The sequence below is a fragment of the Pan paniscus genome, chromosome X, assembly GCF_029289425.2.
Source record: "Pan paniscus chromosome X, NHGRI_mPanPan1-v2.0_pri, whole genome shotgun sequence".
NCBI classification, from domain to species: domain Eukaryota; kingdom Metazoa; phylum Chordata; class Mammalia; order Primates; family Hominidae; genus Pan; species Pan paniscus.
In genome coordinates, this window is record NC_073272.2 from 49,239,424 (window position 1) to 49,259,498 (window position 20,075).

At 50.8% G+C, this 20,075-nt stretch overlaps 2 protein-coding genes across 4 annotated transcripts in view; both read right to left on the reverse strand.

The window, feature by feature from the left end:
• Positions 1-6,943, reverse strand: part of SYN1 (synapsin I) — a 48,048-nt gene extending 41,105 nt beyond the window's left edge. For both annotated transcript variants that reach the window (XM_034950363.2, XM_034950362.2), the window contains exon 1: positions 6,376-6,943. In XM_034950363.2, coding sequence (XP_034806254.1) covers positions 6,376-6,752 — 377 coding nt within the window. In that variant the 5' untranslated portion in view covers positions 6,753-6,943. The remainder of the gene's footprint in view (positions 1-6,375) is intronic.
• Positions 6,944-11,241: 4,298 nt separating this feature from the next.
• Positions 11,242-20,075, reverse strand: CFP (complement factor properdin). 2 transcript variants are annotated; one of them, XM_003812146.5, is made up of 9 exons: positions 16,829-20,075; positions 16,583-16,733; positions 15,159-15,334; positions 14,528-14,698; positions 14,198-14,389; positions 13,830-14,003; positions 13,385-13,576; positions 13,115-13,226; positions 11,242-11,469 (listed from the first exon to the last, which is right to left on the reverse strand). In XM_003812146.5, exons 1-9 carry the CDS (start codon positions 16,902-16,904, stop codon positions 11,304-11,306), a joined length of 1,410 nt encoding a protein of 469 aa, XP_003812194.1. In that variant the 5' UTR covers positions 16,905-20,075; the 3' UTR covers positions 11,242-11,303. The 2 variants fall into 2 exon arrangements, with proteins under 2 accessions (XP_003812194.1, XP_063457635.1); XM_063601565.1 differs by lacking the exon at positions 13,115-13,226.

Here is a 20,075-nt window from a genome sequence, read left to right on the forward strand (position 1 = left end):
ATACAAAAATTAGCCGGGCGTGGTGGCGCATGCCTGTAATCCCAGCTACTTGGGAGGCTGAGGCAGGGGAATTGCTTCAACCTGGGAGGTGGAGGTTGCACTGAGCCAAGATCGCGCCACAGCACCAGCCTGGGCAACAGAGCGAGACTCCGTCTCCAAAAAAAAAAAAAAAAAAAAAAAGGGAGGAGCGAGGATCTTTGGATCGTGTGTTAACACCCACCAGACAGCATCTGCCATGGCGCCATGGAAGTGACACTAGGCAACCAGGTAGACAGCATGAGTCAGCCCGATGATGTCAGCCAGGCTCTAATCAGCCACCCCAGTGTTAGCAGATGGGCACATGAATAAGTGGCAATAGCAGCAGAGAGAGAAGCTATGTGTGGGGGCAGCAGTGTTACTGCTGAATGTCCAATCTGCCAGCAACAGAGACTAACATTGAATCCCTGACACACCACCATCCCTCCAGAAGGCCAACCAACCACTTTGTGGCAAGCTGATTAGATTGGGCCCCTTCCATCCTGCAAAGAACAGTAATCGATTTTGACTGGAATATTCCATATTTGAGTTTGCCTTTTCTTACTGCAGGACCTCAGCCAGCTCACTGTCTAAGGGCTTACATAACGTTTGATCCACCAGCACGAGACCCCGCATAACACTGCGTCAAACCAAAGGACACACTTTATAGCAAAGTAAAGGAGTGCAAAGCAAAGGAGGTGCAAAAGTGGGCCCATGACCATGGAATTAACTGATGGTATTACACACCACGCCACCCGGGAGCTGCTGGCCTGACGGAATGATGGAACAATTTGGTGCAGCCACAGCTAAGATCCCAGGTTGAAGGTGAGATCATGCAAGAATGGGCACCATCCTCCAAAACAGTGTCAACCCTAAATCAATGGCCATTGTAGGTGCTGTGTTCCTAACAGGTAGAATACACCGGTTTGGGGACACAGAGGTTAGGAAGGAGTGGCCCAGCTTACCAGCAATCCCAGTGATCCACTTTTGAAATTGTGCTTCCTGTTCCCTCAGGGCTCTGCAAGGTTAGAGGTCCTGGTTCTCCAAGGGGGAACACTGCTACCAGGGGACACAGCAAGAATCCCATTAAACTGTAAGCTATGATTGCCCTCAGGGCACTTCGTGTTTCTCATGCCAAGGGACATAAAAAGGAGTCATTGTCTTGGCAGGGGACGTGACCAACCTTGCTCCTCAGGAGGAGGTAGAGCTGCTGGTACACAGTGGAGGCAGGGAGGAGTATGTCTGGCACCCAGGGGATCCACTTGGGCATCTGTTGGTACTCCTTGCTCAACTTTGATAGTAAATGGGAAATGTGGTTGTTTGTACAGCAGCTACAGCCTGAGAAGGGCATGGGGACTAAAGGCTCAGGGATCTCTGCAGGATGGGAGCCACCCAGACCAAGAGTGGTGCTAGCTGAGGGTGGGGGGAATCTAGAATGGGTAACAAAAGAAGGAGAGGATGAGTATCATTTATGACGTTGAAATCAACTGCAGCAGCAGAGACTATGGCTCATCTCACTACCGTGCTCTTTCAAGTGTCCCTGAGAAAACAAGACCGATTAGAATTCTGGAAATGCCGTTCCCCAATGGGGTGAACTTACTATAAGAAGGAAGTGGATCGGAGCAGTGCAAGGTGTGGACTATATGCTCCCCCCAGATCCTTACCTCCTTGTTCCAGACCTTTGCATCTATCCTCAGCTTCTGGAATTATCCGCTGCTGATGGCTCATAGGTGTCCCTCACTGGGCATTGGCCTCTGCAACAGGGATTTGCCTCACCCAAGATTATGCCTCCTCCCAGGGGGCAGCCTACAGCCAATGACTGACATAGGAATTCAAAGCCTGGCCACCCCGCTTCAACTGGGACAACTCTGAAGGGTCATTCCAGTGCCAGAGCTCCCCAGAGGATTGGCCGAGGCCTCTTTTGTGGTTGCATCACAGCTCAACTTTTCCCTCTGCACAATCCTGCTTCCCTCGCAACCTCCCCCACAGGTGTTATTCCCAAGCGCTCTCCCCAGTAAATCTGCATGCAAATCTCAGAGTCTCGGGGTCTGCTTCCAGGGAAATATATCTGAGAAAAGAAGCCACAGTAAGAAATAAAGCTTATATAACCCACTATATATGTATTTGCATAATAACTCATCCTATATATGTATTATATAAGACACATATGTTGTACAGCAAATATGAGAATACAGAATGTCTTATATATTATGTAACATATAAAATGTTGTATATTACATATGTGTATATGTATTTAGAATGTATATAAATACATATGCATAACTGGAATTAAAGTTTCAATAGATAATTACCTTTACTATGTGTAATGCAGTCTGATTTTTCTATGCTATTTTATTTCATTTCATGAAGAAGAACATATACATATAGATGTATTATGTACTGTAAAGCCGTTGTATAACACATGTATTACATACCGTATGTCATATATAATATACATTACAGATTGTATATCTTAATGGAATAACATTATATGTTTTGCTAAACAACAACTCCATTTACTATGTGCAATATGCTCTGTTATTCTCTATTTTTATTTATCCTACTTCAAGAAGAAAGTGAAATGCTGGTCATAAGCCAATAGGTGACCCATAGTTTGAGAAACACCAGAGAGCCAGGCACGGTGGCTCAAGCCTGTAATCCCAGCACTCTGGGAGGCCGAGGCGGGTGGATCACGAGGTCAGAAGTTCGAGACCAGCCTGACCAACCTGGTGAAACCCCATCTCTACGAAAAATACAAAAATTAGCCAGGCATAGTGGCATGTGCCTGTAGTCCCAGCTACTCAGGAGGCTCGCTTGAACCCAGGAGACGGAGGTTGCAGTGAGCCGAGATCGTGCCATTGCACTCCAGCCTGGGCGACAGAGCAAGACTCCGTCTCAAAAAAAAAAAAAAAAAAAGAAAAACACAGGACAAAATTACCCACAAAATGGGGGAGATGAGTCTCAACTTAGAGTTTTCAACTTTAAACCACAGAGGAATTGAGACCCAGGAAGGAATGAGGGTGGTGAGGTTTGGTGGAAAAGGCGTCAGACTGTATTTGGGTGTACATTCCATCACAGAGTTTGCACAACTCCTGCTTTATTTGGGGCTGAAATCCCTGAAGCTTGTGTGGTTCCGAGTGTCTGCAAGTTGGTAAAACAGGTCTCTGTTCCCCACACTGAGCCTGGCGTACATACATAGGCTCTGTCCCTTTGTCCACCCCACCCCACATATAGTAGACACTAAATAAATATTTGCTAGATTGCCTGGAAGAAAAGACTGGAGGGGATGCTGGGACAAAGGGGGGCTTCTGAGATGCAGAAGGGGAAGGGATGGATCTTTCACTGAATTCAGCAGGTGCTCAATAAATGTTTTCTGGACAAAGAAAAAATGGAAAACATTGGATTTGTGATTATGGAAAGGGGAAGGGACTTGTCAGTATTCCATAGATAATAAATGCTTGATGGAAAGAAGGAAGCAGACGCAAAGGACCTGCATGGAGGGCTGGAGTGGAGACCGGAAGTCTAAAGGAGGGTGATTACCTATATCCAGCAGAGGCCTCATTGATGTTTGCTGACTTCAATGGAGCAAACTTAACCAGGAAGATAACACGTTGGTGAGTGGACGTTGGTGAAGGAATTACAGCACGTGCTCCATAAATGCTTTACAGATTGATAGAGAAAAAAGCAGAGAAGCCTGCTGCAGGGATGATAATGTGGCTGTTTGAAAATAATACAGTAAGAGATTAATAAGTGTTTTCTGGACTAATTCGGGGAGAAAAAGGCAGCTGGGGAGATGGCTACTAAGTGGAGGAAGAGGCCTAGCTAGAATAAATGGCAAACAGTGCACATTGTGAGCTTTCAGGATTGTGTTGTGTAAAAGGCAGGATGGAGATTGTTGAAGGGGGAATTGGGACTACAAAAAGGGGAGAAGAGGCATTTAACGCAGGGTTCTCAGTAGTATACGATAAATGCTCATTAAATGATTGTGGGGTTGCATGGAGGAAAAGGTATAGCAAGGCCAGCTGGCAGGTGAGGATTTCAAGCACACCTGCATTTAGAAAAAAAAGAAGGAAGGGGAGCTGAAGAAGGGTTATTCCTAGTATATAATGGTGCATAATAAATGCCTCCCACACTTTCATGGAAAGGATGCAATAAATATCTGCAGAATGAATAAATTGCTCTGAATAGAGAGAAAGGCTACTCGGTAAAGGCTCCTGGGGGAGAGGTAATCTAACCAGTAAACAGCTGGTACTCAATACATTTAGGCTGAAGTAGACCCCTAGAGAGAGAGCTCTTGAGGCAGGGTCAGGGATTTCCAGAGACTTGGAAAGAGGAAGTTGAAAGTGACTTATACAGTAAGTGCTCAATAAGTGTTTACTTAAATAGTAAAACTATTAAGTAAATAGTAAATTTAGTAAATTTACTAAATTTATTTAGTAAATTAAGTCAATAGTAAAACTATTAAGTAAAAGTGTTTACTTAAATAAGTGTTACTTAAATAGACTAAAAGCCCTTTGGGGGTATGAATTAAAGTTGGTAGAGGGAATCCTAGGGGTACTGAAGGGAGTGGGAAAGGGGTGATCATTATAAACTCAGCTCTGGATTTATCACAGGAAAGGACCTTGGGAGAGGCCTTGTGATTGGAACAGGCTCTCCTAGGGGTAAGGAAGAAGAATGTACTCCCCAAAACATCAGGTCCTGCATATGTGCTCACTGGATCTACTGTTAAGAAAACAATTCTGGGGAGGAGGTGTGAATATACAGAACACACAGAAGACACTCCATAAATGCTCAGGGGAGCCATTGGAAGAAAAGGTCTTTGGGGGAGGATGATTAAAATGGAGCACATGACAGACAAGGAATAAATGCTCACTGGATCCATTAGAAGAAAAGGCCTTTGGGGAGTGGGGCTGGGGATGGACATATAGTCACCTGATCAAGGCTCACTGCATCCCTGAAGGAAAAGTCCTATGGGGAGGGGAAATGGGAGTGCAGAAAGTTGATCTATGGGAGCTCCATTCTTCATCCATAGGAGAAAAGGCTTTTGTGAAGAAGGCACACAATCAGGTACACAGTAGGTGCTCCATAAATACTCCAAGGAGTGATTAAAAGAAAAGGTCTTTGGAAAGAGTGACTGGAATGGTACACACAGCAAGTGCCAGATATCTGAGCACTGTATTAACTGGAGGCACAGGCCTTTATGGAGAGATCTAAGGTTGGGTCATGCAGAAAGTGCTCATTACATGCAGACTGAAGCCACTGGAGGAAAGGGTATTGCAGAAAGGGTTTTAGGGTGGGGTATACAGCAGGCACCAGTCAATGCATGCTTGCTGAATACACTGGAGGAAAGAACTTTTAGAGAAGGCTCACACTGCAGGCAGTTGATAAATGCTAGATGGATCCACCAAAGGAAAGGTCTTTGAAGAAGTAGCTGGAGAACGGGGGATACAAGAGGCACTCAATAAATGTTTTCTAGATCCACTGTAGGGAAAGGTCTTTGAGGAGACGGTCTGAAGATGAGTCACACAAAGAAGGTTCAAAACTGCTCATGGAACTCACTGGAGGAAAATGATTTGTTTGAGAAGGGGTTTGGGGGTGCGGCACGTATCAGGCACTTAACAAATGCTTCCTAGATCCTTTGGAGAAAAGGCCCTCAGAGAGAGGGCTTGGAGTTGGGGCACAGAGAAGGCATCCAATCAAAACTCACAGGATCCATGAAAGGCAAAGCTTTTGGAGAGAAGCTGGGGTGGGATACACAGCAGGTACTCAATGTTTACTAAATAGTTTAAAAGGGCTTTAAGGACGGAGCTGGGGTGGGACACATAGCATAGACTGGACACATGCTCACAAGACCCATTAGAGAAGGCCTCAGGGCAAGGGTTGAGGAGAACAGGACAGTATCAGGCTCTCAAAGAATGCTCACAAACCTCATTGAAATCAAAGGCCTCGGGGAAGGGCTCTTGGATGAGGCATACTGCAGGTACTAGATAAGTGCTCACAAGATCCATTAGAGGACAAGGCCTATGGGGCAAGGGTTGGGGAGGGTAGGAAGGACACGTTCGGTTTTCGAAGGCTCATAGGATATATTGAAGCCAAAGACTTTTGGGGGAGGGGGAGTAGGGAACAGGTACGCAGCAGGTGCCTGATAATTGCTCCCTGGATCCATCAAGGTTTAAGGGGCGGAGGGGGGGCGACAAGGGCGGGGCACAGAGGAAGCATCCAGCTTAATAATTTAAAGGAAAAAGATTTAGGTGAGAGGGCCAGGTGTCAGGCACACAAGCGGCGCTCGATAATTGCTCATTCGCAGAAGAACGATCTGGGGACCCAGGCCCACGGGAGACGTCCGCGGCAGTGGCTTACCAGTCGGTGTGCGGCTCGTCGATGACCAGCAGCACCCTGGAGGCGGCTCCCCCGCGGCCTGCGCCCCCAGAGCCGCCGCCCACCTGCTCGCTGAAGGTGGCAGCTGCTGCCGCCGTGGTCTGCTTGACCGCGTTGGACAGCGACGAGAAGAAGCCACCGCCCCCCGAGGACCCGGGGCTAGGGGCGGCCGGAGAGGCCGCTGGGGCGACCCCGGAGGACCTCTCGGCAGTGGCGGTCCCGGGACCGGGCGTGGCTCCGGGGCTGTGGGCACCGGGCGGCGGCGGGGGCGGCTGCGGACGCTGCAGGTCTGTCATGTACCCATTTGGCAGATTGGCCATAAAGTTGCTGTCCGACAGGCGGCGCCGCAGGTAGTTCATGGCTGCGACTTGGGGCAGGGGGTCCTAGGGGTGGTCTGGCCAGGAGCCGCGGGGGCGGACTGCGCGGTGCCCAGGAGCACAGCTGCGCTCTCAGGCACGACACGACTCCTCCGCTGCCCACTGCAGACTGAGGCAGCGCTGAGTCGCCGGCGCCGCAGCGCGGATGGTCGCGCCCGTGCCCCCCTATCTCGCGCCTCGCGTGGTGCGGTCCGGCTGGGCCGGCGGCGGCGCGGACGCGACCAAGGTGGCCGGGAAGGGGAGTTTGCGGGGGACCGGCGAGTGACGTCAGCGCGCCTTCAGTGCTGAGGCGGCGGTGGCGCGCGCCGCCAGGCGGGGGCGAAGGCACTGTCCGCGGTGCTGAAGCTGGCAGTGCGCACGCGCCTCGCCGCATCCTGTTTCCCCTCCCCCTCTCTGATAGGGGATGCGCAATTTGGGGAATGGGGGTTGGGTGCTTGTCCAGTGGGTCGGGGTCGGTCGTCAGGTAGGCACCCCCACCCCGCCTCATCCTGGTCCTAAAACCCACTCGCACTCATACGCAGGGCCCTCTGCAGATACTCGGTTTGTAGTGTTGATATTCAACTCAGAAGGCATTTTTTGGGGGGAGGGGGGCACTGGAAGCGCACTCAGAGACACGAAAGTAGAGAAATAACCCCCTCACAGAGGGGGGTGAGGTCACACGCAGTGCCCGCGGGGAGATTAGTCTCCCACATCCACACAGGCTCAGCTAGGCAGAGAGCGGGGGCGTCATAGACAGCATCAGACAAGCGGAGGTGGACACTTGGGTGGTGTACACACCCTTGCCCAAGGTGGCAAGGGGGGCCTGGAGGCACACAAGAAATGACACACATATAAACACACACAAAAGTGAGGAAACATACAAGGGCATGTACAGACAGAACACACGCCAATCTAGGTATACATACAGACATACAAGTTCAAGGTAACACACATGGGCATGTTACATACATGCATGCATACACCCATACCCCCCCACACACAGGCAACACACTGACACACAGAGACCCAGGGAAACTCATATGAGCATACACTTGCAGACAAAACACATTCCCACCGACGATCATGGAGAAACCTAGATCTGCAACACAGACATTCTCTGCAGCCCTAGCCCTGGTGCGTGTCCACCCCCACACCAGAACACACTTGGTATATACGCCACCATCCCTTTGCTCTGGACACAGCCAAAACTCACGATAACTACCTGATGTCATCAGTGCCCATGGCTGTCTCCCCCTGCACCCAAGAACTTTCCACAGAGGCAGGCCCATCCCATGGTGCACACACAGTAGGTACCAAATAATGTTTGCATATGAGCAAATGAGGTAATCCAAGCAGAGGTGGGATATGGGAACCTGTCAAATCTTTATGATTCTGACTACAATAAAAGCACTAATTCATAATCATTTGTTCACTGATTGTACCCAACTCTTAACTAAGCTGTTTAGATGCATCATTTCATCCAACCCTCACAACAATCCAGTGGGGTGGATAATATAATGTCTATTTTACAGATGAGGGAATACAAGAACTCCAATTAATTCCCAAAGGGTCATGTTCACTTTATGATCAACACATTTTTTTTCTTTTAAGAATGTGCCAGGAAGAGGAAACATCCAGTGCCAATGTGGCTGGAACAAGCTGAAGGGGGTTGTGGTAGCAGGGGCCAGATTGGGTAGGACCTTGACCATAGTGAGCAGTGATGGTGGACTAGGAGAGGTGGCAGAAGATAGGCAAGAAGTAAGTAGATATGGAGTCTCTTTTGCCTGCAGAATTTTCAGGTGACTCATCCACTTATTCATTTGTTCATCCTTTATTCATTAAATCATTGGCTGGTTTAAACAAGGCAGTAATAGTGTGGGGTCTGGAGACACAGTGCCTGGGTTCAAGTGGGGCCTCCACCATACACTTGGGAAAGTGACTTAATCTTTCTGAGATTTGGTTTCCTCATCTGTAAAAAGGATACATCTCTAACCCACCTCTAAGGAGAGGGGTAGGAAGGGGGCAACCTCTGTACCTTTGCATGTGTTGTAGCTTCTGCCAGGAATGTCCTCTCCTTCTCTCTCGAGGGCTGCCTTTGGCCACTGTCTGCAGGAACCCCTCACCCCCAGGTCTCAGATTCTATCCCCTCCTGCCCTAGGCTTCCACAGTACCCAAGTCAAACACTTCCCAAACCATCCTCTACTCCCTCCTCCAACCCAGCCAGCTTCAGTCCCACCTCCAGGCCTTTGATTTGGCCACTCTTTTCTCCTCCCTTCAGGATTCCTTCTCTGGCATTCCAAATCCTAGTGTTACCCAGATGGGGATCTCCCTGCAAATCAGATATTTTCCAATGTCTTGAAGTATGTGCTCCCTGGTTTTTTGCCCAGTAACGGAAGCAAACAAGCTGTGCAGGGCGCGGTGCCCTCTTTGGGGACAGGAACAGCTGCAGGTCTACAGATCTTTCTGGCTCCTTTAGGTCTGAATTCAGGTTCCTCGGGAATCTATCTCCAGGCTGCGCCTCTTCCTAGGGTCCCCATTCCTAGGTTCCTAGTACTTGTGGCCCCAGCACCATTTCATTTTTCCACGTGGCTCAATTTCCAGAAATTAATTTTTTGTAGATTGTTTTGTAGAGGAATGAGGATTCACCTCAGGAGTGCCTCAATTCACTAAGGCAAAGGTTAGGCTCCCCCAAACTGTCTCCATCTTGTTCAGCAGGAATAGGCGTACAAAAGGGGCCCCAAGAATTATTTTGCTGTACATTGGTGAGCAACGACTCTCAAACACACACCCCTGACATATGTTCACATTCAGTATTGTACCCATGTTTGTGACTCACACATACATGTCCATGGCACCTTAATGTGTATGTGCACACACGGGACTCCTGCATTGTTATGGCATACATACAATTGTAACCTCACACACATGCCACATATCAATACATCCTTAATTCTTGCACAGCCCCAAGGGTCTGCATCTCTCTCTCACACACACACAGCTGAATTCCCACTTTCTTGTAAACGTATACCTCTCTCATACCCTGTAGTAGCAACCAGAACCCCTCACTTTGGCTCAGTCTTCCCAAGATGACCAAGTAAGTACTCATCAACTTCATCTTCACTTCAACTCATTGACTGGTCCACTTGAATAAGGGGAAAACGAACCAGAGAAGTCAAGTAAGTGTACCAATATACTCTGGGTGTGCATGTCACAAACCTCCTACCCGAACCTTCCCACACAGACGGGTCCCCTCCACCCACAGCACTCTTGACATTTAAGACCTCATCACAATCCATGATGCTTCAAAAATGTCCAGCCTACTACCTTTCTGTGCGTGTTTCCTTTGTAAAATGGGGATAATAATACTTACCCACATGGGTTTGCTGTGGACGAAATGAGTTCATGCTATGGAAAGCCTTAAGACACTACTAAGCACACAGTAAGTCCTTTCTAAGTAGTAGCTATTACCATGATTATTATGATTCTTATGATGCGTCTCTTCACAAGGGGCCCGGCATTCAGTAAGTGGTAAATGAATGAGCAAATGCTAAAAGCACTGGTGTCTGGCTTTGTTCCCTTTACTGCGGAGACACGTAACGCTCTGATTCCTCTTCTTCTCTATTCTCCGTGATGTCCAGCACTATTGTTAGTATACAGTAGGCGTTAAGTGTTGAATAGATGTTCACACGAAAGGAATACCTTCTGAGTCTGTTCCCTCGCTCAGATGTCCTCTTTCTACCAGCCCTCCTCCACCCTAGATGCTCAGACTTAGCTTTAGTATACAGCAGGCGCTAATAAGTGTTGAATGAATGAACAAATTACCAGAGGAAAGTGTCTGGATTTGTCTTGGGGGCTCCTCCGGGCGGATACTGACTCTAGCTTCTTTGCCCCTCCTCAGCTCAGAGCGCAACACAGGCACTTCCTCGGCCCGCCCCCCGCCTCGCCGAGCTATTTGTCGCTGGTAATTGTGGCATTGGAGCTGGGCTGTCGGGAGTGGGTGGGTGCAGGTGCTCGGGCGGCAGGGTGCCAGCCTCGGCCACGCCTCTGCCGTTCATCCTCGACTGACGCGGAGTCGGAGTCGGCCGGCAGAGGCTCCTCCAAGGTTCCGGCTGGTGGGAATCTAGGGAGGTCCAGGAGACGGGGAGACAACGAACAAGCACGCCGGCCAATCAAGAAGTGCCTGCCAGGACAAGTAGCCAATCAGGAAACCCGTAACGCGGAGCTCTGCAGAGGAACGTGCCGGGCGGCCTTGAGGCTCTAAGGGGGCTGCGCGGACCCAGACATTGGGGTTATGGCAGCGGCGGGGAGAGGCTGGGACTGCACACTCGCTTTCACTCCTGCCAACCTGCGACCACAGTGGAAAATACTGTTTTCCGCAACAGGCTGCTGTGTCTTGGCCCGTGCTGTGCTGTTTGCCCTATGAGATGCTATCACCCTACTTTTGGGGAAGGGGATAGGTTGTTTTTCCTCCTTTAAGGAATCGTAGACGAGCTCGAAGAGGCTAGTTTATTGAGGTTTGGAAGGTCAGGGGGCTCAGAGTGGAGGAGAGAAGTGTTAGAGTTCCTCTTCCTCAGGGTCTTTGCAAGCAGGCACGTGTAGACATGGTCGTTTCTCCTCCACCACCAGCTTCTGCCCTTGTAGCTCCTCACACCGTGGCAGCGGTCTCCCCCAGAAGGTCACGTTCTTCTCGCCCTGACCTTCGACCATGGAAACGGTGGGCCTGAGGCATTAGGGGTGGGGAGGAACGGAAGGGAGAATCTCAGGGAAGGCAAGAATGCATTCAATTCTTATTGAGTGCCTGCTATGTGCCGAGGGCTACTTTTGGTTTTTTTTTTCTTTTCCTTTTTTTTTTTTTTTTTTTTGAGGCAGGGTCTCACTCTGTTGCCCAGGCTGCAGTGCAGTGGCACAATCATAGCTCACTGCAGCCTCAATCTCCTGGGCTCAAGTGATGCTCCTGCCTCAGCCTCCCAAAGTGTTGCTGGGATTACAGGCGTGAGCCACTGTGCCTGGCCTCCCAACACTACTTTTTAGCTATAGGATATTGGGCAATTTCTTTAGCTTCCCTGTGCCTCGGTTTCCCTCATCTGCAAAATGAGAATGGTAGGAATAGTAATATTAATACTCACCTCACGGGGTTGAATGAGGATAAATGAGTTAATTCAGGTAAAGTGCTCAGAGCAGTGCCTGGCACACAGCAAGTGCTCAATAAATGCTGGTGAATGTTACTTGTTGGCATGAGCTACTTTCTTTTACCTCCGAAATATATACCCTTTATATCTCTTTCCACTGCCTCCAGGAAAAAACTCAATGCCTTGTCCTGACATTCAAGGCCTTATTGTTGGGCCCAAATCCCTGCCCCAAGCCAATCTCTCTCTCTGTCTCCTCCACTTTATTCAAGCTCAGTCCCTGTCCAGAAAGGTCTTTACCTGGGTTATTTGTCCCACTAGGAAAGCCCTCCATTCACTCCCATCCCAGTTCTCTCAATTGCTTCTTCCTCCACTCAGTCTCTCGCTCACTCAAGTCCTTTGTGCCTCCATTCAACACCTCTAATTCATCTTCAGGCCCCACTCTAACCCCCCCAGCCGGGAGATCCCTTCCCAGATGGCAGCCCTTCCACGAGCTGGGAATAGTTCACTTAATCTAGTAGCTTGATGTATGTGGAAGGAAGAAAAGGGATGAACATTTTAACCCTCTCTAACACCTGGGCCCCTCTGGCACCTGGAAACACTTATAGCAGCTAATCACCTAGCTCCAAGGCTCCGTTCACAGTCTTGATGCCAGGAATGCCTTTCCCAACCCCTACCTGCCCTGGGAGGCCCAGTCAGCTTCCTGGACCTAGGTTGAGGTGGCAAGCACCTGTTGCATGCACCAGCTGTTCCTCATATGCCTCCTGTCAGGGGCCTGCTCAGCTGGGTCCCTTGGAGGATCCACAGGATCTGGGCTGTGTGTATCTGCAACTGTTGCTGAAAAAGCCTTGGAGTGCCTTGGCTCAGTGAGATGCTGACAAAGTGGATGGAGGCATGAGTGACTGTGGGAGGCAGGCAGTGAATGGAGGCCTGAGTGATGGCAGCTAAAAGCATGGGTAACTGAAGGTCGGAGTCAATGACACATGAAGGACTAAGTGAATGGGAGAGTGGATGAGTGACTGAACAAGTGACTGAGGGGCACAGAGGCTACGAATTATCCTCCAAGAACTTCTTTCTCATCTTCTTTAGTTTCTCCCCACTTCCTGCAGCTGGGAGGTGGCACTCGGCAAGGCAGATACCTTAGATTCAGCAGTGGAAACCCTGGTTTCCTGGGGTAGCCGACTCTCCCGCCTGTAATATCATGACCCCCTCCCAGGCATACTTTGCCCTCTCACTCACGGGTACTTGGGGAGCAAGGGTGTGCAGAGGCGCTGGCGGGCACGGGTAGGATTAGGTCCACAGGGGGGCATGCACAGCCCCCAGGTACTCCACTCTGACCATGATCCTTTCACTGCAATGAGGGGTAGGGGTCACAGAGTCAGAACTGGAGGTCTTGGTGGGAAGGTGAGAGGGAGGCTGCAGAGACGTGAGGTCCACAGCAGAGAGTTGGAAACCCCTTATCCTGCATGGGCCACCCCACCCTCAGAGCACAGTCTGTGGGACACTCACAGGGGCAGTGCTGGATGCTGTAGCAGTGCCGGATATCCTGCTGTTGCCCGGCACATCGATGTCCGTCAAACTTGCGGCCCCTGCAGGTCCTCCCGCGTGACTGCTGGCCCGGGATTTCTTGACAGCTGATGGACTTCATGTTCCGTCGGATACAGGGGCTCCACTCCCCCCACGAGTCCCACTCTCCATCCACTGCAGAGACAGGGCAACAGGGGATTGGACCAAAGCAGGGAATCAGCAAGGGGGTTCAGAGGAAGGAATGAGGGCGGTAGGAGGGAGTAGAGGTGATCAGATGTGTGAATGGGGGACCAGGGGTGGAAACAAGGTATCAGGGCCAGGAAAGGAGGAATCAGAGACAGGAACAAGGCCTCAGCAGCAGGAGCTGGGCAGCAGAGAAGGGCAAGGGGGGCTTAGGCATGCAAATCGTGAACCCTGAGATGCTGACCAGGGCAGGGCACAGCTGTGTTGCAGATGTGGGTCCGGGTGGCATCGCCAGCACAGAAGGGGCCCCCATGCTGGGGCACAGGGTGATCGCACGTCCGTTGTTCCATGGTCTGGCCCAGGCCACAGGTCACAGGGCAGGGGCTCACAGGGCTCCAAGGCCCCCAGCCCCCAGCCACTGTTGGAGGAGGAAAGGGAGTGAGGAGAAAGGCCTCCTCAATCCTTCCTCTCAGCCCCTAGACCCTTGAAGCAGACTGTCCCCAAATGAAGGGCTGCATGGTCACATGGCCTAGGAACTCTAGAAATGGCAGAGCATCTATGCCCTCAATCAAGAGCCCCACCAGCAACATCAGCAGCCTCATCCTGGTGTACCTGGGCAGGGTGGCAGGCCGGTGCACCTCCGGTGCTCGTAGGCTAGCCCCGGGCAGGGCTTCCCAGGAGGCTTCTGGGAGGGCTCAGGTGCAGAACACTTGCGGCTTCGTGTCTCCTTAGGTTCGTGGGGTCCACCGTGGCAGGAGGCTGAGCAGGGGGTCCAGGGGCCCCAGGTGGCCCAGGCCCCGTGTGCTGTGGTGGGGTGGGAGGTGGAGGGATGCAGGTGTGGTCATGCATGCTAAAGTCCTCTCAGCCTGGCAGTTCCCTGCTGTAACCCTGCAGACCCACGCTGGGTGCACCCATCAGCATCCTGTGGCTTCCCTCACTCACTGGGGCAGACCTGCTGGGTGTCACAGGCCTCTGATTCCTGTGCCTGTCCTGGGCAGTGGCCCCCACACTTGGGAGCAGGGTGATTACAGGCTCGCTTGCGGGTCCGGGTCCCTTTGGAGCAGGTGACAGAGCAAGGCTCCCAGGGCCCCCAGCCAGACCAGCCGCCCATCTCTGTGGGAGAGAAGAGAGGGTAATGGGATGGAGGTGGGGTGTCATTCAGGGCTCTTTGCTTCCTTGAGTGCCCCACATGAGCTAATCCTGTCCTTATATCCTCTGCCACCATTCTGGGCCCACCATCCCCGCTCACCGGGCCTGCCGCAGCAGCCTTCACATGGGTGCCTCCGCTTCCCCTCTCACCCTCACCGTGCACAGTCTGTTCTCCTCCCAACCCCAGTCAGATCACGTTCCTCCTCTGCCCACAGTCCAAATTACTCAGACGAAAAGCCAACGTCCTCTCCGTGGCCCCCAGGCAATGGACCCTCCTCACCTCTCTGACCTCACCTCCCGCCACTCTCCTCCTTAGGTCCTTACAAACACTGGGGACGGGCCCACTCTGAGGACCTCTGTACCGATAGTTCCCACCAGTGCTGGGTGACAGGGAGTGCTTGCCCGCCTTGCTCATCCTCCTCACCAGGACAGCACTGCTGGTCCTCACAGGCCTGGAGCTGCCACTCCAAGGTCCCAGGTGCCACCTTTTCAGAGCACTGCCCATTCCAGCCCACACAGCGCCGGTACCGCAGCTGGGAGCCCTCAGAGCACGTCACTGAACAGGGGGCCCATGTGGACCACAGGGACCATCGTGGGGACCTGTGGAGAAGAGCACACACATCCCATCCTGGCATGAGCTAACAAGAATGGCATGTGGGACTCCAGAGTGTGGGCAGACACGAAGGGTTGCTAGGCAAGTGCGTGTGCGATGGATTGATAAGTCCTTACCTTTTAGGGATATTGGGATACTGAATGGGAAGCAGTGGATATACAATAAGTGCTTGATAATGTCATTTACCTTCACAATCAGGCATCTGGAGTTACCATTGGAAGGCTGGCAAGGCCAACACCAGGTCCGCAGTAAGCAAAGGTAAGGACTAGGAACCAAGGGCTGCTGTCAGAAACCCACCAGATCACCACACTACATGGTAGTAGGTAAATAGAAAGTGCTTAATAAACCTGAGCCATCATCCCTATGACCTCAGAGGCCTCCTCAGAAATAACCCCAGATCTATCCCCAACCCACTGCATAGCCCTAGGTATGCTGTTCATGCCAAATAGATGTGATGAACTGTTGACATGACTTGGGGCCCAGAGCTGCCCTCAAAAATCCCCAAGCTCCCCATGCCCACGGTGTATCTGGGATATATAGTAAGCAAGCAGAAAACAGGTCTGGCATACGGTAAGGGCTCAATCCATGCAAGCTGGAAATCATGATCAGGAGACTAGAGCTACCCTCAGAAATCCTCAAGCTCATCTCCCAACCCTGCCATGCAGCTGGTATACAGGGAGTGCTCAATGAATGTGAAGTGTCATCATAATTAGGGGCCTAGAGCTGCCCTTTGAATTCCCCAAACTTTCCCGCCCCCACAGTGTGTCCATATACAGTAAGCACTCAATAAACATGAGCTGTCATCAAAATTAGGGAAATACCAAGCTGCACCCCACCTGCAATGCTTCCAGTGTGCAGGAGGTGCTCAATATGTGTGAGCTATGTCAGTGGTTCTCAATCAGGGGTGATTTTGACCCCCAGGGGACATTTGGCAATGTCTGCTGACATGTTTGGTTGTCACAGCTGGTGGGGAGAATTGCTACTGGCATCTAGTGGAAGGCTAGGGGTGTTACAAAACATCCCACAATACACAGGTAAGCAATCCCCTCCCCCAGCCAAGAATTTCCAGCCCCAAATGTCAATAGTAACAAGGTTGAGAAACCCTGAGGTATGGTCACGATCAGGGCCTCAGGGCCACCCTTGGAAGTCCCAGAGAAAGAAAGTGCCCAGTTTTGGGTGACCCCCCCAGACAGTCCTTCCCTCCCCCCCATCCCCCACCCCAGGCTCCCCCTAACCTGCAAGGCTGACAGAGCCCACCACTACGTTTCTGGTAGGCAAAGGCAGTGTTGAGACAGCAGTCTTCCACGCTGACACCACCCCCCAGGAGGCCCTTGCACTTGCCGGAGGATTCTTCATACTGGGTGAAGCAGAGCACGGGGTCTGAGCCTGTAACAGGGCCGGGGGGATGGGTGGGTGGGGCTCGGTCAGGGATGTGGTGGGCCTGGACACCCCTGGGGCCAGCTGGGCCCTCACCCCCTCACCTGTGGCTGGCAGGGTGAGCAGCAGGAGCAGCGGCGGCAGCAACAATCGAGGGGCCTGCGCTCCCTCTGTGATCATGTTGAGTACTGCCCCCTGCACCTCTACCAGAGAGGAGGTCCCGCTTTATCTGGGTTGATAGGCTCCTGGAATCAGCAGGGAAAGAGGAACCTAGAGGCAGGAGGAACTGGGAGGGCATCCTGCTTTGACCCCACCCTGTCCCCTCTGCCTCCTTCTCTACTCTCCCCTCCCCATTTCCTGTCTTACTCTTGGTCTTGTTCTGTTTGTTACTGTATCCCCAGCACCTCGCGCTCCTCCCAGCAACCTCACAGTGTTCAATAGAAGCTCCTAGGACAAATTCTCACCCAGAGGAAATGGAGCATAGGAGCGTGCAGCAACTTCCTAGCCGTGTGACCTTGGGTGAGTCACTTAACACCCCTGAGCCTCAGTTTCCCTATGTGGAAAATGCATAATCTCTAACATAATGACAGGGTCAACCTCGTGGGGGTGTTGAACCAGGGTGAAGTGAGTGTGCCGTGCTCAGTATGTTCCTGTTCGTGGGGGTGGAGGGAGCATCGAGGCAGTTGCTCCACCTTCCACCCTCCCTTAACCTCGGCCCTCCTTTCCTGAGAGGTTCCCTGTGGTCAGCTTGTGGTCGGGGAGGTCAGCACAAGGGAAGTGAGAAAGGGAAGTGGCAGGAGCCTGGGGAGGGATTCAGGAGGGGAATGGGGTCTATCCATTGTTCCATGGGCCCAGGTGGGGACAACACCAGGGTCTGGGGTGATTAGGAGGGAATAAGCTGGGCCATATTCCATCAGAGAACCCTCGGGCAGATAACACCCCCCTTCTGGAGCCTGTTTCCCCTCTGTAAAATGTGCTCACAGACAGCACCTACAACATAGGTAGGGTGTGTTGCAAAGATTGCGAGTTAAGCTTTTGTTTGTTTTGTCGAGATGGAGTCTCACTCTGTCGCCCAGGCTGGTGTGCAGTGTCACGATCTCGGCTCACTGCAACCTCTGCCTCTCGATTTCAACCAATTCTCCTGCCTCAGCCTCCTGAGTAGCTGGGATTACAGCCGTGTACCACCATGTCCAGCTAATTTTTGTATTTTTAGTGGAGACAGGGTTTCACCATGTTGGCCAGGCTGGTCTCGAACTCCTGACCTCAGGTTATCCACCTGCCTTGGCCTCCCAAAGTGCTAGGATTACAGGCGTGAGTCACCGTGCCCGGCCAGGAGTTAAGCTTTTGGAAAGTCTTTAGAACAGTGCCTGGCATATAGTAGGTGCTCTGTGTTTGATAAATTTATTCAACATTTATTGAGCACCTACTGGATGCCAGATGCGGTTCTTAGCATTAGAGCAGAGAATAGGACAGACAAAAATCCTGGCCCTCGAGAAGATGGATAATAAATGTTGCCCCTCCTCACAGAGGCCTTCCCCATACCCTTGTCTGGCATCCCTGTCACTCTCTAGCCCAGTAGCCTCCAAACCTGTTTTTTTGTTTGTTTTGTTTTAAAGAGACAGAGTCTTGCTGTCACCTGGGCTGGAGTGCAGTGGTCTGATCATAGCTCATTGCAGCCTCAAACTCCTGGGCTCAAGTGATTTTCCCACCTTAGCGTCCCCAAGTAGCTGGGACTACAGGCACACACCACCACACAACTAATGTTTTTATTTTCTGTATAGATGGGGTCTCGTTGTGTTGCCCAGGCTGGTCTCAAACTCCTGGCTTCAATATTTTCTCCCAACCTCAGCCTCCCAAAGTGCTGGGATTGCAGGCATGAGCCATCACACCAGCCCTTCTTTTTTTTTTATTTTTTTATTTTTTTAATAAACCCTAATGAAACTCCAGGGCCTGCTTTAAAATTTTTATTTTGCTTTTAATTAACAAAAAGAAGCACAAGAAAGATAGGAAGGCAATGCCTAATTTCCTCTGCTCTCAGGGAAGCAGGGAGAGACACCATTCTGCAAATTCAAATGTAATAATTTGGTCAGCTGTTAAAACAGAAGTTCTTCAGGAACACTTGTTTTATGGGCAGTAAAGTATGTGTTAATATCTGTATCCATTACAGACGTACTCTGTTCTCTGATAACATAAGGCTATCCTTGAAAATGTGCTTTGAACAAAGGAGTCTTATTAAGATTCTACGACTTCAAGACAATCATTGCTGTGTTATCCTGTGAAAACACTCTCCAAGAGACCTGAAATTGGCCGGGCATGGTGGCTCACGCCTGTAATCCCAACACTTTGGGAGATTGAGGCAGGTGGATCACCTGACGTCAGGAGTTCGAGACCAGCCTGGTCAACATGGTGAAACGCCGTCTCTACTAAAAATACAAAAATTAGCCAGGCGTGGTGGCGGATGCCTGTAATCCCAGCTACTTGGGAGGCTGAGGCAGGAGAATCGCTTGAACTCGGGAGGCAGAGGCTCTAGTGAGCTGAGATCGTGCCACTGCACTCCAGCCTGGGCGACAGAGTGAGACTCTGTCCCCCCCCCCAAAAAAAAAAAAAAAAAGAAAGAAACCTGAAATTCTGGCTGGCTGCTTTATTTAACCACCTGTTGCCCTCGTAATAATATTAACAATATTTCCTTTGTTTCTAAACTGTATAAATACTCATAGGATTCCCTGTGGAAGAGGACTGTCAGCACTCTATCTTTTCCCACACGTTTAGGCAATAAAATGACTGCAGATTCCTTAAACAAAGAGTGAGAGTCTTGTCTTATTTAATTATTACATCCCTACCTGCTACTATGTATTTGCCTGCTTCTTGTTATTCTCACTCCCTAAATATCAGTTCCACAAGGGCAGGGATTTTTGTCTGGCTTGTTAACTGCTGGGTCTGCAGGGCATTAGATAGGCACCAGGAAACAGTGGATGCTCAATAAACATCTGCTAAATGAATCAATCAATGAAATAAACAAAACTTTAGAGATTCTGATAAAATGCCAGAAGGACAGTCTGAGTTAGAGGTAAAAATGTGGGCATCCCATGGAGGATAAGTAGTATTTCAAGTGTGAAGACCTGGATAAGATGACCTAGAGAGGATGCGTGAGAAGAGAGAAGGGAATCCCAGCATTTCAAGTTTTAGAGAAGTAGGAGAAGCCAGCCCAGCGGACTGAGCAGGAGGGGCCTGTGGAGGAACAGGAAAAACAGAAGAGGGTTTTTCTCCAGGGCCTGGAACATTCGAGGGTCTGCAGGGCATTAGACCTCTCACACAGTCTCATTTGGTCTGTTATTTTCTCTCTCTTTTTTT